The following is a 26789-nucleotide window of genomic DNA, read 5'->3' as shown; positions in this document are numbered from 1 at the left end:
ACACATGTGGGGAATCGAACCCGGGCCTAATTGTGTGTTTATTTCTTAATTACCGACGTGCGAAACAGCTGTCTTCAAAATCCATTATGTTGATATGCTCGTATGAAATTATTCCATTCCATGGCACATCCGATTACATAACGTACTTCCTTTCAAATGTTTAGACTCACTAGTGTATATATATCCATTTACTTCAGGCAACGGTGCTAAACTAAATTTTGCAAAATTTTCTATACTGTTTAAAGGTACTGTTTACACATGAACTGATGCATTGTAAAACAAATTCGTAACGTTGAAAAGATTATTTTCATGAGTTCAACAAACCATAAAAAATCAGTTAAAATTGGCGAATTCTTAACAAAATTTTGCACCAAGACGCAGCTGTGTTCAAATGCACGATATTTGCACATGCTTTTCAGCAATTTGAAGCATGATCCTCGTGCAATTCATCTGCATAAGGTTTGCAGTTGGTTTCCCCAAGTTAGAGGAGAAATCAATCTTCGTTGGAACCATATATAGATAACACATAGTGAGTGCTTTAAGTGAGTCCAAAGTTTGTCAAAGGAAGTATATATTCATTAAGTTAACGTTAGCAAAGTTATGTGCTTATGGACCTTTAATGCATTTCTAATAAAGGGGTTCCGTCGTCACAAATACATGCAGAGGCAAGGCAATTGCACTGTACTTCAAGGGTGATATATAACCGCCTGACCTCGGATTTCTCGTCTTCCAGATCCTAGTAGTTGCAGTATGACGTTTCCGGTTGAATTGATACCTCACACATGTACACCCTGTCTTTACTACATGTGTCTGAGGCCCATTTGGGCGTGGATTTAACCACGATCATGCAGTCCTTGCCACCTTCCGGGTACCCATCGTCCCATGCCTCAAAGTCGTCGAAGGCTTTACCGCTCAGCCATCTCCAGGCGCCGGATCCTTTAACTCCCCCGACCCATACACGTTCATCTACAACAAACCATGTTTTAAGGACTACTTGAGAATCTTAAAGTGACACGATTGTGGTTCAACACCATTGTGATGGTGAAGTGAGGTGAGGTGAGGTGAAATGGAGTTTAACGTCGTACTTAAGAATATTTCGCTCATATGACGACGTGCATGCGTGTGTATGTGTGGCTGCTTGTACTAGCCCAGACTTAAGCTGGTGTTATAGTGCTAGCTCACTGAGATACCATGCCGCAGCTACGCATGAATAACCGCACTCACACACATTATACTGACTCCGAGCCGACCAGTCCTTGTTGTACCCATTAATGCCGAGCGCCTGGCAGGGACCAACAAGTACCATATTTTAACGTCTTTTGGTATGACGCAGCTGGGGATCGAACCCGCGACCTTCCGCTCTCCGCGGGGACGCTCTAACCACTACACCACGGAGGCGTCCCAACACCACTGTGAACACTATTTAAGTTATATCAGGACACGAAAGCTTATTGTGAGTAAGTGAGTTGTTTTAGGTGGATATTTAAACAATATTCCAGCAGTATCACGGCGGGTGATATCAGAAATAGGTTTCACACATTGTATCCATAAAGTGAATCTCGTATTCGGCGTGACGAGAGAACACTTTAACCACTAGGCTACACCACCACCCATTCCGACATTGAGAATTGCAACTGCAGGATTCTACTACGCCCAAGTATGCAACTCTGTCAAAATTCACATTTAACATCTTGGCTATCGGCTGCCCCATAGACACGTACTATATCACCTTGATAAATTGAACACACAACTGTTCAAATCCCCTTCCCGTATCTATGTCGTAAATCTGCAGTGAGATCATCGTACAGCAATAGTATTGCAAGGACAGTATATAATGACAATCCATATTATTCGACGAGTATAATTTCCAGAATGACAGAATTTATGATTCTGCCATGACTTCAGTAAATACTGGATCGCGATTGGTCATTCAGAGGTATATAATCACGTTATATACCTCTGAGTTTCCAACACAGTATGTATTTTTTTAAATCTTAATAGCACGGTTATGGTAGAATGGAGATAAACGTACTGTGTTGGAAAATCAGGTATATAACGTAATTATAATAGCTCTAAATGTTTTATTTAAAATCTCACGCTACGCGTTCGTTTTTATTCAAATTGAGAGCTATCATAATTTTGTTGTATACCTCTGAATTTACAACACATTATGTTTATCTCCTAAATATCGTACATATGATATCATATTGGTACTTACCCGTGAAGATCTGCGTTAGAATATTGATCTTCAGTAACCCATGCTTGTCGTAAGAGGCGACTAACGGGATCGGGTGGTCAGGCTCGCTGACCTGGTTAACACATGTCATCGGTTCCCAATTGCGCAGATCGATGCTCATGCTGTTGATCAGTGGATTGTCTGGTCTTTCGATTATTTACAGACCGCCTCCATATAGCTGGGATATTGCTGAGTGCGGTGTAAAACTAAACTCACTCACTCACTCATATTGACACTTTCATGACGTATGCATACGTTACTGTATCAAAACCATACACAGTATAAAAGACAAATGAAGGTGATGAATTAAACCTCGAGCGCACATTATGTACTAGTCTGTCTCACAGTCCCTGAAACATTATTTTCCCTACTGCCTAGCCATCCCTGCAGTGCTAAAGCCATAAGTGAAGCAAGTCTAGAATTCCCAAGGTTCTGAATGTCCCAACTCACTGGGGCTACTCTTCAGTTTGCATGTGTTTATTTTTTGCTATGTAGACATATATATATATGTTCAGGGACTAAGCGTTAGTCTAATTATGTACAAGAGCACAGTGTACATGAAGCAGAGTGCATGTAGTATCACACTACTATGCCCAATCCATTTCAAACGCCAGTCGCCGGGAGTGTTGGAGATTTTTTGCGCAAGACGTAAATTCTTGTTTGATTTAGTTACAATTACACAATGCCATTTAGAGAGTGGTCAAATTTAACATATGCTTTATTTCGGATTACACTTTCTTAGTAAAGTACAGATTCTAGTACTTTTTTGTTGAGTCCCATCCGGGATTCGAACCCACACCATCAGAGTCAGGCACCTGATCGCCAGCACACAAAGTCAGCCGCCTAACCCGCTCAGCCAGCGCGACTTCCACAAACATGGAAGTCGGACAACTGGTAGTCTAGACCCCTGGGAAAAGGGTAAATTAGCACGGCTCCCACGGCCGAAAGCTACGATTACACAATACCATATAGAAAGTGGTCAAATGTAACATATGTTATATTTGGTTTTACACGTTAATTACCTTTCTTTGAAGCTATGAGGTAGGCTTGATCCACCTTGCTCTGAGTGTTGGCGGTTAGGAGGTTGCAGGATGACTTAGCAGCGGTGTGTGTCGCCTTGGCCGTAACCACTTTGAAACACAGCCACGATGCCCTCTGGAACTTCCAACCTGCCGACTCGTCACAATTCACTGCAAGTATACGAGTGAGAGTGAGAGTTTGAGTGAGTGTGAGAGTGAGTGAGAGTGAGAGTGTGAGTGAATATGAGAGTGAGAGTGAGAGTGAGAGTGAGAGTGAGAGTGAGAGTGAGAGTTTGAGTGAGAGTGAGTGGAGTGAGTGAGAGGAGTGTGAGTGAGAGTGAGAGTGAGAGTGAGAGTGAGAGGAGTGAGGTGAGAGTGTGAGAGTGAGAGTGAGAGTGAGAGGAGAGTGAGAGAGTGAGGAGTGAGAGAGTGAGAGTGAGAGTGAGAGTGAGAGTGAGAGGAGTGAGGTGAGAGTGAGGAGTGTGAGTGAGAGTGAGAGTGAGAGTGTGAGGTGAGAGAGAGTGAGGTGTGAGAGTGAGGAGGAGTGTGAGAGTGAGAGTGAGTGAGGTGAGTGAGAGTGAGAGTGAGAGTGAGTGAGTGAGAGTGAGGTGAGTGTGAGAGTGAGTGTGAGAGTGAGTGTGAGAGTGAGTGTGAGTGAGTGAGAGGTGAGTGTGAGTGTGAGAGTGAGAGTGAGTGTGAGTGAGTGAGTGAGTGTGAGAGTGAGAGTGAGAGTGAGTGAGTGTGAGGAGTGAGTGAGAGAGTGAGAGTGAGAGTGAGAGTGAGTGAGAGAGTGAGAGTGAGTGTGAGTGTGAGAGTGAGAGTGAGAGTGAGAGTGAGAGTGAGAGTGAGTGTGAGTGTGAGAGTGAGTGTGAGTGTGAGAGTGAGTGTGAGAGTGAGAGTGAGTGAGAGTGTGAGAGTGAGTGAGAGTGAGAGAGAGTGTGAGTGTGAGAGTGAGAGTGAGAGTGAGAGTGAGAGTGAGAATGAGAATGAGAATGAGTGAGTGAGTGTAGTTTTACTCCGCTTTTAGCAACATTCCAGCAGTATCAGTGCGGGGTACACCAGAAATATGCTTCATACATTGTACCCATATGGTGAGCGGACGCTTTAACCATTAGGCGCCCCCATCGCCCGTGCTAGTAGACGATCAGGGTTAGAATTGATCTTCAGTAACCCATGCTTGTCGTAAGAGGCGACTAACGGGATTGGGTGGTCAGGCTCGCTGACTTTGTTGACACATGTCATCTTATCCCAATTGCGTAGATCGATGCTCATGTTGTTGATCACTGGATTGTCTGGTTCAGACTCGATTATTTACAGACCGCCGCCATATAGCTGGAATATAGCCGAGTGTGGCGTAAAACTAAGTAGACGCGAAACATCTCTAGATATAACTGTGAGAGGAGATACGATGTGTCCAAATGACAAATAACACCTGATCAGTAAACCTGACATAAATCTACATCTGTGGGATTGGGACGATTTTGAAGCTGTATCAATGCAACTATATCCAGACCTTTGTGGCTAGTGATTATCTAGATCTTTATGATTGGTGGAATAGTTTTGAGGCAGTACGTATACCATTATTGAAAGCATTTTGTTGGCCAGTTCGGGTGTTTCAAAGGAGGAATATATACAGTTGGCGCATCAGACAGTCATACCACCTCATGTAAAAAGGAAAACAAATTGATTGCAACAGAACACGGCTCGCTCCGATGCTGATCGAAGGACAACCACAGTTCAGCACTTTGTAAGGTGTACTCTTACTCCCCTCAATGGAAACAATGATAATGAGCTCGAGTGAGTTAGTGAGTGAGTGTGGTTTTACGCCGCGTTTAGCAATAGTCCAGCAATATCACGGTAGGGGACACCAGAAATGGGCTTCACACATTGTAACCATGTTGGGAATCAAAGCCTGGTCTTCGGTGTGAAGAACGATTTACCACTACGTCCCAAAACAATGATAAAATGATGATACTGACAACAAGGGCAACAACAGAATATAGACAACTGTGTTCTCGTTACAGCATCAATGCTTGCATGCAGTATCTGTGATAAGTAGTACAGTTTGTATGCATTATAAATAATCTGCTTCATTGATTAGTACAGTTTGGGTGCAGTGTTAACAATCTGCTTCATTGATTAGTACAGTTTTGGTGCAGTGTTAACAATCGACATCTATGATTAGTACAGTTTGGATGCAGTGTTAATAATCTACAAGTATGAGAAATAGTACTGTTTGGATGCAGTATCAATAATTTAGATCTATCATTACAACAGCTTGGATGCAGTATCAATGATCAAGATCTATGACCAGTACAGTTTGGATGCAGTATCAACAATCAAGATCTATGATAAGTAGAACAGTTTGGATGCAGTATCAATAATCTAGATCTACGATTAGTACAGTCTGGATGCAGTATCAATAATCTAGATCTGTGATTAATACAGTTTGGATGCAGTATCAATAAACTACATGCATTAGAAATAGTACACTGTGGATGCAGTATCAGTGATCTAGAGCTATGAATAGTACAGTTTTGATGCAGTATCAATAATCTACATGTATGAGAAATAGTAGACTTTGGATGCACTATCAGTAATCTAGAGCTATGAATAGTATAGTTTGGATGCAGTATGAAGTTTGGATGCAGAGAAAATGATAAAATGATGACTTTGACAACAACGACAACTAACATATGTTATATTTGGGATTACACTTTCTTTTTTTGTAAAGTACAGATTCTAGTACTTTTGTTGGGTTGAGTCCCATCCGGGATTCGAACCCACACCCTCAGAGTCGGGCACCTAATCGCGAGCACACAAAAGTCAGACTTTGTGTGCTGGCGATTAGGTGCCTGACTTTGTGTGCTGGCGATTAGGTGCCTGACTCTGAGGGTGTGGGTTCGAATCCCGGTTGGAACTCAACCCAACAAAAGTACTAGAATCTGTACTTTACAAAAAAAGAAAGTGTAATCCCAAATATAACATATGTTACATTTGACCACTTTCTAAATGGCATTGTGTATTTCACAACGACAACTAACCATGTTTCCACTCGTAGTACATCATGTTCCTAAAACCAACTAAACTGTCTTGCACAACAGAGTAGACAACTGTGTTGACTTTACAGTAGCCGGAGCCGGAGCCTTTGTAGTAGAAGAAGGAGGAGCATGAGGTGTTATGGTAACACCTGGAACTGCAGTCCACTAGGGATGTACGTATCCCCGAAAAGTGTGCTGATGGAGCTAAATTCACCAGGGTGAGAGACAGAGTGATAGCAGGCACCATTTTGTCTGAAACTGAAAACTTCTCAAATTATACCACCAACTAATAATGTCAGTCTATACTTTCCCGCAGATTCTCCATAAAAAATACCTGTTGATCCATTATTTCATATTTATATAGACTTTCATCCCACAGACTATCAAACGACATTATCCATTATATATGCCAGCAGTTATATACACATGGAAGAAAGAGTCGCAACACGTATGAACATAAATGGTTATATGGGAGTTACAAATCATATCATAATTATGCCTGTTTGTATGATTGTGTTTACCCTTGTGGCGCACCATACCTTAAGTTCAAGGCACACGGTTCGATCAAAGCCGGGCATCATGTGCAATGCGTGTACCGATCATTAAGCAAATATCGTGTTTTTCTAAAGTGTTCTGACATATCGATAACTTCGAAAGTGAATTGATTTCTTCGTTAATAAGCAAATATGAGGCCTCATCAATCGGCAACTGCTCCAACATGGCAAAGAATCGGTGGACGGAAGGCTGGCATGTCACTAAGGATTAGTGCAACGGATGCTGGTCGTCATTCATCGACTATCAGTCGACTGGCCAGGAAACATGACGGTAATGGCTATCAGCGTTGAGGCCAATCACAAATGAGGATACAACCTTCGGAATATCACAAGAATTCATCCGTTCATATCTAGTGGCGTTTCTAAAGCAGAGTGGCTTCTTCATCCTCCATTGTCCAACAGAATGGTCCGAAATCGCCTAAAATCGGCCAGGTATGGAGCCATATGTTATCTCCAGAGCAGGACTAGCTTGGAGACAAGTTTGACCTCACTGGAATATGGCGTCATGGGGAATGATCCGCTGTTCGGACGAAAGCCGATTTGTTTCGCTCGTGCGAAAAAACACTGCATGTGCGAGACGGGGCCTGTTACGACGTAAATTGTAATAAAAACGCAAATTGTAATACTTGCAGCAAATTGTAATAAACTTGACGTAAATTGTAATAAAAACGTAAATTGTAATGAAAATTGATGTAAAATGTAATACGCAAATTGTAATAAAAATTGACGTAAAATGTAATACTTTTCGTTGCGGTAAAATGTAATAAATATTTACGTAAATTGTAATAACAGTTTTAATCACTCGTAAATACGCGGGTGTTTGTTTTTCGTTGCATTTCATACATCAAATAAGCTTGTTAGGGCGATAACTCAAGAAAGAAATGATGGATTTTGTTCAAATTTGGTACCAAGGTATATTGGCGAGATTCACCGACACAAGTGAAATGGAGTGACCTGGAGATAATTTTCAAGGTCACAGCAAAAATCTGAGGGTTTTGCCAATATAAAGATTGATAGCGCGATAACCCAAGAATGAATTGACAAATCTTAGCTAAATGACGAAAATGATATTCGTCCTGATATATAATCGATATAAACTGTCCTCTGTATCATGTCTTTTCGCAAATATCTTTTGAGGTTTTGATATGTATAAATATAAAGTAGGGTGGGGTGGGGATGGGTTTCTAACGGGTATATCAAATCAAATCAAATCAAATTAGACATTTGTATAGCGCTACATATCCAGAGTCCTGCTCATGTGCGCTTAGTCGAATGCTCGTTTGAAGAGGATGGTTTTGAGACACGATCGGAAACTGTTGATATTTTCCGATTTTCTGACATTTTCAGGTAATCAATTCCAGAGTACAGCACCCGGTCTGCTAAATGATCTGTCTCCGTATGTTGTGGTTCGGACAAATGGAATAGACTAGCTGACTAGCAATGAAATGCATCACAAATTAAACTTCAGGAAACAAAATATGCAAGAAACATTTTTGTATGTTTGAGATTGGTAGAGGTCGGCTAGAATCAAACTTAGATATTAAACTGCACAAAAAGGCAATTTGAAACTACAATCGCTTTTTCAAATGACTCCCCCTTCGGTTTACTGAAAGAACTCGAGAAAGAAATGATGGATTTTGTTCAAATTTGGTACCAAGGTTTATTGACGAGATTTACCGACACCACTTGAATTTTGTGACCTTGAGGTCATTTTAAAGGTCACAGCGAAGGTGTAACAGTTTTGCACATGCCAAGTTTGGTAGCTGCGAACTCAGGAAAGTATTAATAGATTTTGATCCAATTTTATATCAAGGTGTATTGGCGGGAATCCCCCTACACCAATTGAAACAAAATATGCAAAAAACATGTTGTATGTTGGTAAAAGTCAAACTTAGATATTAAACAGCACAAAAAGCACTTTTAAACTATAATCGCTTGTTCAAGTGACTCCGCCCCTTCATGTTTACTGAAAGGGCTTGTTTTGGAGACACTACCCACCCCCTTTCAGTTGACGTCATCATAAGGATATAGCTCATCCTAAAGTTTTCACTTATTCATACATGGTGTCAAGGGTTCAAACTAAATACTGAATGGTCACACAAGTGTCAGCTCACAATATGTTGTATATCTGGACACAATGTTTTTGAAAATTTATAATGAGGGTGTCCTCAGTCCCCGTCTAAATGTAAATCAAGCAATCCAAATCTTTGAATGTTGATGATGACGGGAAGTCATCCAATATTATGCTGAACATATTTTATATGATACTATCTGAGGGTATACCATTATCCAAGAGATAGCGCAATAGTGCAGTTGTAAGGCGTCTGCCTATCACGCTGAAGGGCCTGTTTCGAGGAGGCACCTAGGTTCGGGTCCCGAGATGGGGCACATTTGCGTAGTATCCTTGGACAAGATACTTAGATCTACACTAACTCAGTTCACCCAGCTGTAAAATGGGTACCCGTGAGTATGTGCTGGCAATGTGAGTGTTTAGTGCCTAACAGGCAGCATGGCTGTACAGTCCCCAGGGAGTTGAAAAAGTATCGGAAACAGGGATAGTGTCCTATGATCGGGGATAGTAATGTACGTAGCGCTGTGAGCAGGCAATGTGCCTGGATGTGAGCGCCATATAAGCGGACTATTACTATTACTAGATATCAAATGGGAGATCGTTTTCCATTTTCTGCAAATTTGCAAGAAACATAATACCCCAATGTTGTCATGACTAATATCTCGTTAACCACATTACCCACATGAAATTTTGGATATGACTTTGCTAATGATTCCATCAAAATAAAATGGAAGCTGTTTTTCAAATATTGGACATCGAGAATATAGTTAGTTTGACTACTTTTTCAACGCCCCTCGTAACATACTTAAAAGAAATGAGAACGTCTAAGGAAAAAAGCATTTCGATCTCTGAATACTTCTGAGCTATTTAAATACAAAAAGCAAAGGAATAAAGTAAATAATCTGAAAAGAATAGCCAAGGGAAACTTTTAAGCTATTTTTGATAACTATTTATCACTTCAGTCTACTCAATCAGGTTGTTACTACTTCATCGGGACCCATTCCCCTTCTTGTCACTGATGATTCTGGGATACCTTCAGGTTTTACAGATTTGGATAAAGCTCAAACATTAAATGAATATTTTGTATATATAATGTATAACAAATGTCATTGTAACCGAAAAGGAGGTATCTGATAAGACCTTACCAGCAACAAATCTAGTGGACCTGATGGCATTAACATGAGAGTGTTAAAACGAATTTGTACATCTATAGCTGAACCTCTTTGTTTGTTGTATAATATATCACTGAGTGACTGTATTTCCTACATTGTAGAAAACGGGTAATGTTACTCCTATTTTGAAAGAAGGAAATGCATCCCTCCCAACTAATTACAGACCTATTAGTTTAATATTACCTATCCTTTGGAAAATCCTTGAAAGAATAATGGTAAAGCATGTGCACGACCATTTCCATGAACATAACATTTGAAGTAAATTCCAGTCAGGTTTTACTGCTAGTCATTCTACTACATCTCAACATAGACATTTATCATAATATATGCTCAGTCCTAGATAATCACCACCTTTACTGTATGCTGTTTTAAATCCTTAACCGGCCGTTAGGTAACCGAACGTTAAATATGCGTTGTTCAGAACATGGTTAGTCATGCCGTTAGCTAACGTCGCCGTCAAAGTTTAACAGTGTGGTTAACGTCACTGGTTAGCTTCCATATATCCCATAGTTCCGTTTTCTGTTTACTTCCGGTTTACCAAAAATGGAAACGCATACTGTCGCCTGCACCCCAAGGAAAAAGAGAAGTCGAAATTTCTCTGCTGACGAAAAGAATGTAATCCAGTCAATGGTTGAGGCCAACTCTATAGTTTATCATAGGCATGCGAATGTCGTAGCGTTACGAACGTTTTGTATTGGAACACAAGGTTCCAGCCGTTTGCATAATTTATATTTCAAAGACATATGATCCCAGCTCTGTGTGGGACTTACTTCAATTCCAGCAACAGAAAAGACATTTTAATGAAAAACTATAGCACAGCTATAGATAAAATATGATGAATCGATGAAAATAATATTAATATTAGAAGCATGTTGTCAGTGGATAGAAAATGTATAAATATTACACACAGAGTTACGCTTAGACGGCTACAGTCTTAATGAATCTTTGAATTCCCACAAGACCTATCGCTCACTTTTCACTCCTTAAATTGTCATGACTGTATGGCCAAGTCGTGAAGATGCTATCAATATCATTTATTAATTATTTGCCAAGTCTGTCAAAAATTGTAATGTATGAACGCACATTGCCAAATCTTGTAACATCAAACAATATACATGTACATGTTGTGTAATTAATACCATAGCTTTTATCTGAAATATGCATTCAATACCCATAGAAACTTAATATGTTACTAGCACCACGTGCAATTAATCAACTGTAATCGTACTATAGGCCCCAGGGCCAACACTGCTGAATAAAATCGAATCTATTATCCGACCTTACTTTTGACAAGAATCTCATGAATAATACTGTGCAAAATCGTCATTATCTGAACGCCTTCACAGACGCATATTCCGGAAAGATGTCTTGAAAAACATGAAGCTGCGTCTAATTCATAGATGAACATAATTTCCTCGATACTCATTAATCAGATGAACCTTCATTTAGTTCAATTCACAAGTGACTGCAGAAAATGCATAATTCTTGTTAATGACTTCACGGTCGGAAAACATATATTATATTTCATGAGTGTATTATAGAACGCTGCAACGATTCGGCACAGAAATACTATTGTGCCATAGTATTCCTTATATGAACCTATCAGTGTATAACATTAGCATTCAGATATTGTTATAAAATAAGTTAAAAATTCAAAATATTATCGTGTAATATGACAAGAGATAGTGTTGTGTTCGCTGTGACAAAAAGCTTACGATATTCAAATATAACATTTAATCAAAGTGACTACGAAGTAGGCCTGCATATCACTCACAACAGAAATAGATACATAATAATGTTATGTTTATTTTCCTACACATCAGTTGCGAGAGCAATGTTTATGCTAACTAAGTTTTCATCAATTAATGCAGCATTTTTAAAAGATAATTTGCTTCAATTTAAACATTCGAAGAATGAAAAAGAAATTAGGCCTATTGGTGAAATGATTAGTAAAAATATAATTAAAATCCATCTATGGGAAGGGATGCCAGACGGACATATTAAAACAAAATCGGATAATTACTTGGAGTATAGACTTTCAAAAATAGCATATTAATTAACAATGATATCAGTTTTTGATAAAATCACTAATACTTCTGAAACGTTGCCGATAAGCCTGGAATCGTGTTCAGATGTTTTCATAAATACACTCACACGAACGCCCACGTGCACTTTGCGCCCTATTGGATAGTGTTTACAAAATCACGTTTCGCGAAGGCCGGTATTGAAACGCCAATTACATCACTTGTATTTCATATTCACGAATCACTGCATTCTAAGGCTGGGACGGGTACTCGGGTACTCGAATCCGCGTCGGGTACAGCTGAAATCGAGTCCTATTTCTAGGAATCGAGTATCCGGAAAGGGAGAGAGCTCTGTAATGACAAGGGCAGACAATAGCTTGTCTTTTTCATTTTTGACGTAACACACATTTACATCATTGAGTGAGTGAGTGAGTTTAGTTTTACACCGCACTCAGCAATATTCCAGCTATATGGCGGCGGTCTGTAAATAATCGAGTCTGGACCACACAATCCAGTGATCAACAACATGAGCATCGATGTGCGCAATTGGGAACCGATGACATATGTCAACCAAGTCAGCGAGCCTGACCACCCGATCCCTTTAGTCGCCTCATACGACAAGCATGGGTTACTGACGATCCATATTCTAACCCGGAAATTCACGGGTTTGTACATCATTGGTATTGTCCAATTAATGGAGCATAGTTTTAATGACTGTAATTTATCTGTGCATGAGCAGTGAGTAGTTAAGTTACAGTAGCAGCAGGAACAAAACGTTCGTTGTTATAACGAGGAGTGTAAGTAATGGGGTTACTCTCTATATTGGTTAAACAGACGTAAATTAAATAGCTTGGGGTCAGTTTTAATGTCTTATTACCAACTGTTCAAGTGTTCTACAATAATCTCTGTCAAATCGAGATTGAATATTCAGAAAGTTGACCCGAATGTATTTCTTACATTTCCGGGTACTCGATTCCGATTCGGGTACGCACATGCGGGTACTCGATTCCATTGTTTCCTACTCGTCCCAGCCCTACTGAATTCCTCATACATTTAGAATCTAATTACAACTGGTCTTTTTGGCACCAATACCAAGTGTCTAGATAAAGTGAAACGAAAGATATTGGGGGTGGAAACAACTGCTGTGCTCGAAAGACAACACCTGTTTGAAATGTAAACAAAGAAAATTTCGAAAAAACACTGTGTAGCATTTTCTCAAATTTTCAGACACTCATTTGCATGGAAAGAGCATAGTAGCAAGAAATAGGAAATTAAAAATAGATACAATACAGGAATGTGATGTGTTTACACGAAACTGTCAAGTTTCTGTGCTGCGTGACGCCATGACTGACGCAAAATCACGCAGAACGACAACGGTAATAATCGGCATTTCGGGCTTCTTCTCTATCTTAAAATGGGAGTGTATTTGGCAATTTCTCTGAGGTGAAGGTCGGTAGAATAAGAGTACACACAATCACCATATCCCGCCGATTACACTTTCAGTATTATAATGTAATCGTTCGGATATTTTTCCATGAAACTAATTTAATTATCTACATGTAGCCTTGTTCAATATCATATCATACGTGGGTATAGGGTATACGTGTTATATTCTTTGGAAGTGTTTGTTTGAATAATATTTACAGAAGAAATTCACACATTTAGTGTAGTAAAGCTTATATACACCTTTCCACAAGTGTTAAAAGATGAAACGTAGGCATCATATACTTGTACAACATGTATTTTAGTTCCTATGATGTGCATAGATACAGTTTCGTATGTAACTCTTCGTCAGAATAATTTCCAATATCGAAGTCCAGTCCACGATACACCCTATCCTTTCTTTGCTGAACTGGCATCATGAAAGCAGTGTTAGCCATGAACGCCATTTGCGAGTTAACCACACTGTTAAGAAGTTAGCGGCGATCCTTAGGTGTGTTAACTTAACGTCACGTTAACAGCCTGTTAAAAGTTAACAGAGTTTTGAACAGCAAGATAACCCTCTGTTATTAGGTAACAGTCGGTTAAATGTACTTAACGGCTGGTTAAAAGATAACCGAGTTTTGAACAACCGGGCCCTGATAGACGACAGTGTGTCTCTGTTAATGGAACATTATGAAAAACTAAATGTTACTGCAGGGGTTCCTCAAGGATCTGCCCTTGGTTGATTTGTGTTCCTTGTATATATCAATGATTTCCCTGGAAATTTACAAAATATCTAAATAATGTTGGCCGATGACACATCAATCGGTGTTGCGGGAAAATATGTAAAATCCATAGAAGCAACTCTCAACTATGATTTAGCCCAATTGAATAAATGGGCAGAAAAGTGGTGTGGTGTGTTCTAACGGTATATCTAGCATACTTTAAGACATAGAGGGGGTGGTGGTTCTAACGGTTATATCTCAAATACATGTAGAGGCGGGAGGCCTAACGGGTATGAACAACAATAAAAACTTTCATGCATTTATGACCCACATTTTCGAACCTTTTATCAGTCCCTAAAAGAGAGCTGGCAATAGATTTTAATGAGCTTCGTCCTTCAACCCTGGAAACCTTTTCATATGGTTGATTAATCCTTTGTCATTTATCAAAAAAAGTAGTGAGGTTGTGCTTTATTGTTATAGATTTCTAAAATATATGGACACTATTCGGACGTTGGTAACTGTCATCTCATGGTTTGAATATAGCCGACTTTATAGAAGATAAATATCAGTTTACAACACAACTGCCTAAATCTTGGTATTTTCGAAATCAGAGAAGGGATATGCCGATATTTAGCTCGTTAACCTAGCATATTATGGTCACGAATATAATTTTCTATTTATTAACGAAGTCTTTAATTGCGGAAATTACGCGATAATCTACTTTCCAACAAAGGCAGGCTCCCCGTCATCGTTGTATTTAGAAGGCGGCTTCTTAGAAGCAACGTGACGTTATAATATTGTTCATGATGTCATGTCACCATGACAAAGTGATATTTTACCCGGTGCATATCCCCGATAAATTTGCCCTCGTATGTTATAAGCATTGTTATTATCATTCTTTGAGGTTAATGCCACCCGTTGAATTCTTTGTTGTATTTTGAGCGGTGAAACTAAATAAATGATTTCTTTGGTCTACCCATAACAATTAAGGTGTCAACTTCCACTGTATACCTTACAGAAAGAAGTTTTGACTTTACTTTGATAACGAGCACATCTGATCGATTCCTTGAAGCAAATGATGCAATTCAATATCATTTCTACATTTTATTTTAAATGCATCAATCAAATACAACAAATGAGGAGACAGATTGACTGCTATGTGGCAAGAAATAACCAGGCGCCAGCGATTTATGATATCCTTAGCAAATGTAACTTAAAATTCCTCTCATAAAAATACAATAATATGTAGTGATATGATGAAGAAAATAATACGAACCAGGTTAAACTATGACAACGCAATATATGAATGTATGATCGAAACATAAATCATAATAAATCACATATGATTAAAATATTAAATTAACTTCAAATATGTCATTGCGTCAACATTGAAAATAATTCGAAAATAAAGAAAAAGAAACGTACATTTCAAAGCGTAAACAAATAATATCCTGTTATTTTTTAGATGTGCTATGAAGAACTTCAAAATGTAATAGAAATAAAATAAAATTATTGAAAGCTATTGCTCGTAAAATATGTCCTTGCGTCAACATCGAAAATAACTCCATAATGAAAAACAATTAACTTTAATTTTCGAAACATACACAAATAATCTCTGGCTTTTTTAAGACGTGTCACGAATAATTTCACAGCTGGTAGAATTAACATGAAATTATAGAAACCATATGCTAACAAAAATTTGAAAATTAGTAATGACAAAGCGTTTGTCACAAACATATAGCTATTACCTCCGCCACATGTCGATATCTGAATGTAGCAATTATCCTCTGTCTGACCCTGAAAATTATGTAAACGTTACCGAAACTGTCATGTGATGCCTTGATACAAAATGCGAACAAATTCCATCCATTAGGTTTGGAGATATCCAAGAATACTCGCTGTGACCTTGAAAATAATCCGAAGGTCACTGAATTCGACTGGCGTTAGACGATACTCCCAACGCATCTTGGTACTACCTTTAAGCAAAACATATTAATTCTGTCTTGTATTTTCGCACTAAAAAGTTAGACATGTGCAAAACACTTTTCACTGTGAACTTAAAATGAGCACAAGTTTCCCAATCAATTGGTGTTGGGGGAATCCCGCCAATACACCTTGATATAAAATTGGATCAAAATCTATTAATACTTTCCTGAGTTCGCGGCTACCAAGCTTGGCATGTACAAAACTGTTACACCTTCGCTATGACCTTTAAAATGACCTCAAGGTCACAAAATTCAAGTGGTGTCGGTAAATCTCCAATCTCCAATCAATAAACCTTGGTACCAAATTTGAACAAAATCCATCATTTCTTTCTCGAGTTCTTTCAGTAAACAGAATGGGGAGTCATTTGAACAAGCGATTGTAGTTTCAAATTGCTTTTTTGTGCAGTTTAATACCTAAGTTTGATTCTAGACGACTTCTACCAATCTCAAACATAGCATATTTTGTTTCCTGAAGTTTGTGATGCAGTTTATTGCAGATTTTACGTTTTTTGGGAGTACCAAGCCAAGATACAAAGTCTCACAAAATGGGATCGTGAGGCTGCAACATAGCAAAACCAATTTGCTTGAGGCTGACAGATAATATGTAGAAAAATAAAACATAAAAACAGCTGCATTTGTATCATATTCTAGGTGAGGCTGACTACTATTTGAACGCCCCTCGTAGTTATACCCGTTAGAACACCCACCCACCTCTCCGACTCTACATGCATGCAAGTGTGTTAGATATACCCGTGAGAAACCCACCCCACTTTATATGTATACATATCAAAACCTCAAAAGATATTTGCGAAAAGACATGATACAGAGGACAGTTTATATCGATTATATATCAGGACGACTATCATTTTTGTCATTTAGCTAAGATTTGTCAATTCATTCTTGGGTTATCGCGCTAACAATCTTTATATTGGCAAAACCCTCAGATTTTTGCTGTGACCTTGAAAATTATCTCCAGGTCACTCCATTTCACTTGTGTCGGTGAATCTCGCCAATATACCTTGGTACCAAAATTGAACAAAATCCATCATTTCTTTCTTGAGTTATCGCCCTAACAAGCTTATTTGATGTATGAAATGCAACAAAAAACAAACACCCGCGTATTTACGAGTGATTAAAACTGTTATTACAATTTACGTAAATATTTGTTACATTTTACCGCAACGAAAAGTATTACATTTTACGTCAATTTTTATTACAATTTGCGTATTACAATTTACGTCAATTTTTATTACAATTTACGTTTTTATTACAATTTACGTCAAGTTTATTACAATTTGCTGCAAGTATTACAATTTGCGTTTTTATTACAATTTACGTTGTAACAGGGCCCAGCGTACTTTCGGTACCAGATTTCCGGTGACAAACGTATATTCAAGAACCAGTTCTGGTTCCAAATTGCGCGACCGCCAAATATCACTTTACTAGACCGGACCAAGTGTACAATCATGCTTGGCTGTGACACCTGTTGGCTAATAATAGTTGGCTAATTTGGGGATGTGTTATTCCCGCAAGAATTATCAGTTCCTTACTGTCAATCAACAACCATGAGACCATTCAGTGTAAACATATTTTATTCAAAATATATTGAACAAGGATTGGTAAACAAGCCGTAATGGCTTATTTGAATACCTCTCCATTTCATTGATACATGAATAAAACAAATATTAAATAATATGCAGCATGATAGGAAAGCAAGCAACCTGCGTATTAAACATTATTAATCATTCATCAAACCTATGCGATTTTATTATAAAAGAATGGACAGAATGTAGTATGAAAGAATTTACAAGTACATTTTTGTTTGGATTACCATTTAGGACAGAATTTAAATTATATCCATGTTCGTAAAAATACATGCGATGTCTGATGTTAGAATAATTAGGACAAGTAAAGAAGTAATGTAAAGTATCCTCATAGGGGTGACCACAGGAACAGAATGGATCAACTGAAATGTGCCGTTCAAACATGTGCGCTTTCAAATTACTGCACCCAAGTCTGAGGCGTGAGTGGATAATTTGGCAGAAACGTGTACCAAAGTTTTTATCGAATATATTAAAATTGGGTGGTTTAGATGATTGGAATGCATTTTTGCATTGGCCTATGGTTTCAATATCGTACATATTCTCAGGCAAATCATTCCATTGTCGTATTGTATCAGGTAAAAACGAGTTGCTATACAAGTCACTACGACACCTTATAGTTTGAATGTTATTTCTGTTTCTTAATCTATGGTCACTTAACTGTGATACCTTTTCCGGCAGTAGATCAGTTAAATAAACTGGTGTCATATGATGAACCATTTTGTAAAATAATGATAACTTGCTAATTTGTCTACAGTCAACTAGGGGCATAGAGTTAGTTTCCTTATATATTAAGTCATGATTTGTTCCTCTAACTGCCCCGCAAATCGTCCGCAGGGCGTCTAAATGTAGATTTTCGACAAGTTTTTCTTGTTCTTTAGTACAGTTATCCCAAAGGTGCGAACAGTAATCGAATGTTGGTAATATATATGACTTGTACATTTGCTCTAATGATTTTCTAGATAATCTATATTTAAAACTATGAAGACAATTTACCAATGGACGAACCTTTTTAACTTATTCACCAATGTGGGAATTCCATTTACAGTCTGATCGCAAGGTTAGTCCTAGGTGTTTATGGTAGCCGGCTTCAGTAATGTCTACTCCATGCATTTTAAGCTTAGGAATTGGAAGTTGGTTTACGGTATTTCTGCGAGTGAATAAAACAGCTTCAGTCTTACCAGGATTAAAGCTAACCTGCCATAGTTCAGCCAGGTGAGAGATCCTGTTTAGGTCATTATTTAAGGAAGCGGCAGTAACAACATGATTATCAACAATAACATATACCGAAGTATCATCGGCAAAAAGACGAATGTTACTACTGATACCCTCAATGATATCATTTATGTAGACTAAAAACAGTAATGGCCCAAGGACAGATCCTTGTGGCACCCCAGCAGTGACTTTCCTTAGATCTGAATTGTAATTGTCTATAGCTACTCTTTGTAATCTATTGTCAAGATAACTGGAAAACCAATCAAGTAACTTACCCTTAATACCATGAGCTTCTAATTTCGCTATGATTCCCTTATGCCAAACCTTGTCAAAAGCCTTGCTAATGTCACAGAAAACTGCCCTGACTTCTTTGCCATTGTCTAATGCATGTAGTATAAAATCATACAAGTATGTCAGTTGGTATACAGTTCCATCCCCAGGCATGAATCCCGACTGCAAATTCGTTAATACGTTATTATCTACAAAAAAGTTAAACACATGTTTAAAAATACATTTCTCAAATACCTTTGATAAACAGCTGGTAAGAGCAACTGGTCTATAGTTTTACATTCATTAAAACTACCTTTTTTACGAATAGGAATGACAATAGCTTCCTTCCATATTGTTGGGAATTTACAATATTCTAGGGATAAATTGAATAGATTTGTAAGAGGAGTACAAAGGGATGGCACGATCATTTTGATAAATCTGTTACCTATTTTGTCTGGTCCACTCGCTTTGGAAATATCAACTGATAATAGGATGTCTCTTACTTCTTGTGTAGTCAATACAATAGACGCAAGTTGAGTCTTTACTTTACATTCAAGTGTAGGAGTCTCCTTATCAGGATAGTCAACTTGTGCGTGGTCAGCAAAATATTCATTAAATATATTTGCTTTATCTTTACTATCATTGAACGTATTATCGTTATGAATAATCGAAGGAAATTTCTTATAATCAAAATTTTTGGATTTTATATACTTATTCACTAAAGCCCACCAAAATTTAGAATTACTCCCCTGATTGATCTTATCATCTAAATCAGAAATATATTTCAATTTGGCTGCTCTCACGGCTGCCGTTACCATTCGAAAAGGTATGCAACGTTGTTTGTCACCGGAAGTACAAAGGTCTCGCGAAGTGCCGTGACCTACTTACGGGCCCTATTCCCTGAACACTAGGCCAGTCTTCATGGACAGTAATGCCACATCGTTCACGTACCGTTGGTAATTTCTTACGTAAGTGGGGGTTAGCGACTGTCCCGTCAGTAGTCCACATCTCAATCCTATAGAGCCTGTTTGGGACATAATGTGTCGCAGAATACGCCAGAGTGATTCTCCTGTACTAAATACTGTATCTATATATCTTATGCGAATTTGTTACAATGAATATCATTGTATGTCCCTCGGTACGAAAGATGTATTTTTCCGTGTCCATTCCATATATTTGAGAGTACTGGAGACAATTTCTGCGATGCATTAATTCTTCGATTGATATCCAAGCACATATTGAAATCGGTGAAATCACTGATTACGTGTTAACTTGTCACTGCAAGTGTCTTAATTATTATATTGTTAAAATTGAGTGTACTGTGTTTACTCTAAAAGTTATTTTTCATGTATATAGATATAGTGAGCACCGTTAACATTATCGTGGATGCTCATTAAGTCTGAGTTAAGTTCACGCACTTGCTGCTGTAATTTTGACATGACCCCTGTGTTTGTATAAACACAGTAGTTGTTAATCCTTTTCAGGGTGGTGGCAAAATGAGGACAAACCAGAGTTAATACCTAGTATGCCTTGTGTACGTCGAATGATGTCAGGGGTGATCCTTTGCCATTCGTGAAGGAGTCTTGGAGGGTAACTGGTGCCACTGGTCGTTGTCTAATTTGTCTCCCAAGGTTGTCCCAAAGCTGTTCAATAGGATATCCGGGGGACAGGCTGCCCATGGTAGAGTCTGAATATTGTTGCTGTTTGGATGATTCCGCTGTATGTGGTCTTGTCACCATAAAATGTCTCCCCATACCATCACGCTTTCACCGCCGAATTACTGATATTCCTGAATTCAGTTTGCTCTTAGCCGTTCCCTTCGCGCCTATACGCACGTGCTCTACCATCAGCATACATCTAGGAGAACCTGCTTTCATCCACAAACCTGACCCGCTGCCAGTTTCGTGTTGCCAACGTCGTACTTGTCTTGCCCACGTAAATCTGTTACGTCGATGTTGCGACCACAGAACAATTCCACAGCCAAAAATCCAAGACGAACACCCGGACTTGCTTTTGAATTTTAAAGCACATAGTCACACTTAACACACCTATATGGAGGTAGGTGAGTGGGTTTAGCTTTACGCCGCACTCAGCAATATTCAGCTATTCAGCGGCGGTCTGTAAATCATCGAGTCTGGACCAGACAACCCAGTGATCAACAGCTCCTTGTTGGGCCATTCTTATGGCTCGCTCTCTCTGCACGGCAGTCAATCTCGGCATTTTTGTGTGAGCTTTTTGTTCCTGTGTTCTGAACGTGTCGCTTCAGTTGTTTTATACGCTGTTCCTCACGTGCATTTCGTGGTTTTCGACTTAAACGCATGTTTTTATTGTTCACGTTTTTTCTACAAATGATATTGAATAAAGTGCGTTACGTCGATTGTTCCATTTTATCTGTCAGAAATACCCTTATTTAAAATAAGCAAAAGCTCCAGATTGTAAACTTTCTTTTGGACATCAGTATATAACCCCAAATCAATAAAAATGAAGCTTTCGATGAAACGTTGACTTTTAGTACAGTCGTTTTTAAATCAGTTCAGAAAACTGCAGTGTACGTACTGCTACTATGAAATATATAATCCATTGCGCCTGGCTTCTTCCAAGCAGGGGCGGTGGGGTAGCCTAGTGGTTAAAGCGTTCGCTCCTCACGCCGAAGACCAGGGTTCGATTCCCCACATGAGTACAATGTGTGGAGCCCATTTCTGGTGTCCCCCGCCGTGATATTGCTGGAAAGTTGCTAAAAGCGGTGTAAAACTAAACTCACTCACTCACTCTTCCAAGCTGCTTCCCATAGCTTTCCATATTGTGTGAAACAAGAGTTTTACATTGCAGTATGCCAGGGCGTGGTCTCCAGTATCAAATATCAAATTTGAACCACTATCAAATAGCGATGACACCAGGTGTCCCTACTACTACATACAATTCTCGAAGCAGTTGTGATCAAGTTTATCAGAAGCTTATGCCACCTAAATACAGATATTAAAATTAGTCTTTATCAATTTCAAATTCATGTCAGAGTTTTGTGTTTTTGCTAATGCTGGTGAACATTACAATGTTTTCTAATCTTTAAGAGCCACACAAAAGCAGTGGAAGGGACTTTCCGCGTGCTCAAAGTGACATAAATTTGACTGGTTTCTCCTCAAATGATATGTACTGTGCACACAAAGAGTTGAAAGTTTAGATCAATATATGAAATATAGGTCAAGCGAAATTCATTTCAGTATTCAATAGAATTATGGATTAGTTTCTCAATTACTTACTTACATGACTTTTCCACGACTAGTACACTTCCGTATAGACTGACTAGAGGTTTTCGCTCCAAACATCAGAGTACAATGGTGACGCCACTGTTCTATATCTTCAACAGATAGTCAATCCCTACAGCCACTCACCTGGAGATAACGATTTCTCATAATATGTGTATTGGATATATAAATAATTGATAACGCTGCAATAGTTTCTGTCATCGAAAGAGGTTTATTTCCAATTAATGTGCGTTATGTTATGTTTAAGCTATACTGGGAACGCAGGATGTTGTTTTTTAATGAGTGATCCAGACATCTGAACGGAGTGAGTGAGTGAGTATGGTTTTACGCCGCGTTTAGCAATATTTCAGCAATATCACAGCGGGGGACACCAGAAATGGGCTCCACACATTGTACCCACGTGGGGAATCGAACCCTGGTCTTCGGCGTGACGAGCGAACGCTTTAACCACTAGGCTACCCCACCGCCCCTCATCTGAACGGAGGTGACTGAAGGTGGTTAACCGACAATACGTTGATTGATTGTTCATTGAATTGAAAGAACGGTGGACATCATGTAAGTATGATTACACAATTCTATTTAGAAAGGTGTCAAATGTAACCAATGTTAAATTTGGAATTACACTTTCGCAGTAAAGTATAGATTCTTGTACTTTTGTTGGGTTGAGTCCCATTCGAGATTCGAACCCACACTCTCAAAGTCAGGCACCAAATCGCCAGCACACACGCCCTGTTTCGGACACTTTCTGGAGGCTCAGAAATAAATCAATTTTAAATGATAACCCCTCTCTTCTCCCGTCCAGTGCCCGCAAAACGCCAAAACGCCAAAACCAAAAAACAAAAACAACAACAAAAAACAAACATAACAAAACATGTGTTGGCAGTGCATGTGCGTGTACAACCTAGTGATTGATATTATGATCAACGTTGCTCTTGTTCATCCCAATGGGGGCGGTGGGGTAGCCTAATGGTTAAAGCGTTGGCTCGTCGCGCCGAAGACCCGGGTTCGAATCCCCACATGGGTACAATGTGTGAAGCCCATTTCTGGTGTCCCCCGCCGTGATGTTGCTGGAATATTGCTAAAAGCGGCGTAAAACCAAAATCAGTCAGTCAGTCATCCAAATGCCATTGACAAAATAAATCGCTTTCATACAGTCATATAAGGCAAATGCATTTCGAACGTATATTTATTTGCCATTTTATTGGTATGATCTTTCAGCAAGCGGTCTGTTGTATTGGGATACATTCTTTGAAGAATCATCTCAAAGTTTATTGATTCAGCTTCAACAGTAGCACCCAATTTAATTAATGTAATCGAACCTTGCGTGCAGTGATTAGTACCGACGGTTTAAATCAATAATAATTACTGCATGAAAGAACTGTAAACACTTTTCCGTCGACTAAGGTTTGATGCAAATTGCTGAAAAACAAAATATTCAACACGAAATCGTCAGAAGCTAGAAGCTAATTAACACGTTACCAGATGGGTGCACAATGTACACAGCATCTTATTAGTCATCTTGCCTTTCACACTGTGTCGGTCTTCTCTGAATAATTGAAAAGATGTCGGTTGTGTGATTGAGTATCTCCATCGATGAATGACGCAGTGAATTTTGATTTAACAGCACTTTAAAGAGTATTGCAGAGTTGACATTTGTTTGTTTGTCGTTTAACACCGGAACCACTGTTACTAATATTCCAGCTATTATTACTGTGGTCTGTAAATAATCGAGTCTGGACCAGACAAGCCATTGATCTACAGCATGAGCATGGATCTACGCAAATGGGATACGATGATGTGTGTCCCGTAAGTAGCCCTCCACGATAAGGGTTACTGAAGACCAATTATAACCCGGATCTTCTCGACAGGGGCGGTGGGTAGCCTAATGGTTAAAGCGTTGGCTCGTCATGCCGAAGACCCGGGTTCGAATCCCCACATGGGCACAATGTGTTAAGCCAATTTCTGGTGTCCCCCGCCGTGATGTTGCTGGAATATTGCTAAAAGCGGAGTAAAACCAAACTCAGTCAGTCAGTCAGGTGTCAGTGTTACAGACAGCTTAAAATGTGATAGGTGATGAGAGAAGGGTATGCGCGCGTGCGTGTGTGTGTGACTTCGCATTCAATGAGTGAGCGAATTTAGTTTTACACCGCTTTTACAGTACAACCAGAAATTATTGAGAATTTAAAGATTGTAATTTTATATATTTTTTTTCACTCATTACTCACGTATTAAATGTGAATATTAGCAGAACATAACTCCAGATTCAGAGACAGGTGAACAGCTAGTATTTTGTCAAGTCACCATGGGCTTCAATGCGGCGGGGCATACTACTGAACAAAGAAGTTAGAAAGTCGTGGTCCATGCTGTCCCAATATCGGACCACCTCTTCTTTCATTTCAGCAATATTTGTCAGATTTTTCTTTGACACTTTCTTTCATAAGTCCCCAAACACTTTCTATTGGATTTAGGTCAGGGCTATAGATTGGCCAATCTAATAATGTCTGGCCTGTGAATGCTTTGAGCGATGTTTGGATCTTTGTCCTGCTGGAAAATCCAGCACTTTCCATAGAACACGTGAGCAGATGGAAGTAAATGTCCCTCGAGAATATCTGTGTACCGCTCACTGTTCATATTCCCTTCAAAATACACAGAGGGGCGTTGCCCCTAACACATATATGCCACCCCACACGTTAAATTTCGGACTGTACTTTGGGCGCTGATACAAAGGTTTTCCAGTTTGTTTGGTCCAGAATTTCAGTGTATTAGGAAACAGCCACACTTTCATCTGAGAAAATCACATTCTCCCAGTTAAAATTTCTATGCTGTAAGCACCAGTTCAACCTTCGCTCCTTTTGTTCAGGTTTCATGATCGGTGATGGAATTCCTTACAGTCTCCTTACAGACAGCCACAGTTCCTCTATCAATCATATCCAGCCGTAGGTTTTCTAAACTCCTTCGTTTATATTTAGAAACAAGAATACCAATTTCTGGGCCTACCTGCGCCTCCCTGGTGCTCAGTGTCATATCCATTTGCAATATTTTGCAAAACACGATAAACAGTGGACAAAGGGATGCCTGTTCTACTTGAAATCACTTTAGCTGATCTGATGTCCTTGTTATAGTACTCTAAAAAAAACTTCCTCTTCTCTAAATCATCCATACTGAGGATCACTGAAAATGTCGTCTGCTAGCACGAAAACAAAGGGGGGATAACTTTTAACAAACTAATGAAAAGGGATTAATGGAGTTGTCTCTCTTGAATGAAACCAAGCACGTGATAGCTGGTCAAGGTTGTTTATACTAGAAATCCAATTAAACATATTCCTAAAATTCTCAATAATTTCTGGTCATACTATAGCAATATTCCAGCAATATCACGGCGAAGGACACCAGAAATGGGCTTCACACATTGTACCCACGTGGGGAATCGAACCCAGATCTTCGACCTGAGAAGCCAACGCTTTACCCACTAGGCTACCCCACCGCCCCCTTAGCCCACAAAGACACCATGGCGCAGTTTAAAGTGCACGTCCCTCGGACACAGTATACTCTGACAGTCCTTGTTTTGTACCCTAATGCCGAGTGGCAGACAGGGTGACATCAAGTACAATATCTTAATACGGTTAGGGATTCGAACAGGCAACTTCCCTACCAAGAACTACCTATTGATGCCAAGAGGTCCAACCATTAGTGTTTTAGTGAGCAGGGCGAGATGACGTCGTCATACTGTGACATAAGTGAAGTCCTACACAGAGTGAGTGAATTTAGTTTTACGCCGCTTTTAGCAATATTCCAGCAGTATGACGATGGGTGACAGGACAGCCACTGTACAGCGCTTTGTAAGTGGTACTCTTACTCCACTCAACGCACACAATGTTAATGAGCTCGAGTGAGTATGGTTTTACGCCGCGTTTAGCAATATTCCAGCAGTATCAGGTGGGTGACACCAGAAATGGGCTTCACACATTATACCCATGTGGGGTATGACGTTCGTTTGTGACGAGCGAACGCTTTAACCACTAGGCTACACCACCGCCCTCATACACAGAACGGCGTAAAAAACCGATTCACACTCAAAGGGTAGATTTCTGGGTTGCTAAGGAGCGCACGTCACAGTCACGTACTCATTCAAATCAATTAATTACCACGATGCCAAAACATTTTCAAATCGAAGACAAATTTTAGAATTAA

General features: G+C 39.2%; 1 protein-coding gene across 1 annotated transcript; it reads right to left on the bottom strand.

The window, feature by feature from the left end:
- Positions 1 to 314: 314 nt before the first annotated feature.
- Positions 315 to 22675, bottom strand: LOC124265472 (macrophage mannose receptor 1-like). Its single transcript, XM_046700268.1, has 4 exons — positions 22593 to 22675; positions 6300 to 6554; positions 3259 to 3426; positions 315 to 966 (listed from the first exon to the last, which is right to left on the bottom strand). Exons 2-4 carry the CDS (start codon positions 6541 to 6543, stop codon positions 737 to 739), a joined length of 642 nt encoding a protein of 213 aa, XP_046556224.1. The 5' UTR covers positions 6544 to 6554; positions 22593 to 22675; the 3' UTR covers positions 315 to 736.
- Positions 22676 to 26789: the final 4114 nt, after the last annotated feature.

This window comes from Haliotis rubra, unplaced genomic scaffold (assembly GCF_003918875.1).
Source record: "Haliotis rubra isolate DU_JTF1 unplaced genomic scaffold, ASM391887v1 Scf98, whole genome shotgun sequence".
Lineage (NCBI taxonomy): Eukaryota > Metazoa > Mollusca > Gastropoda > Lepetellida > Haliotidae > Haliotis > Haliotis rubra.
The sequence above is the reverse complement of the archived record's forward strand: the minus strand, read 5'-3'. Positions and strand labels throughout refer to the sequence as shown.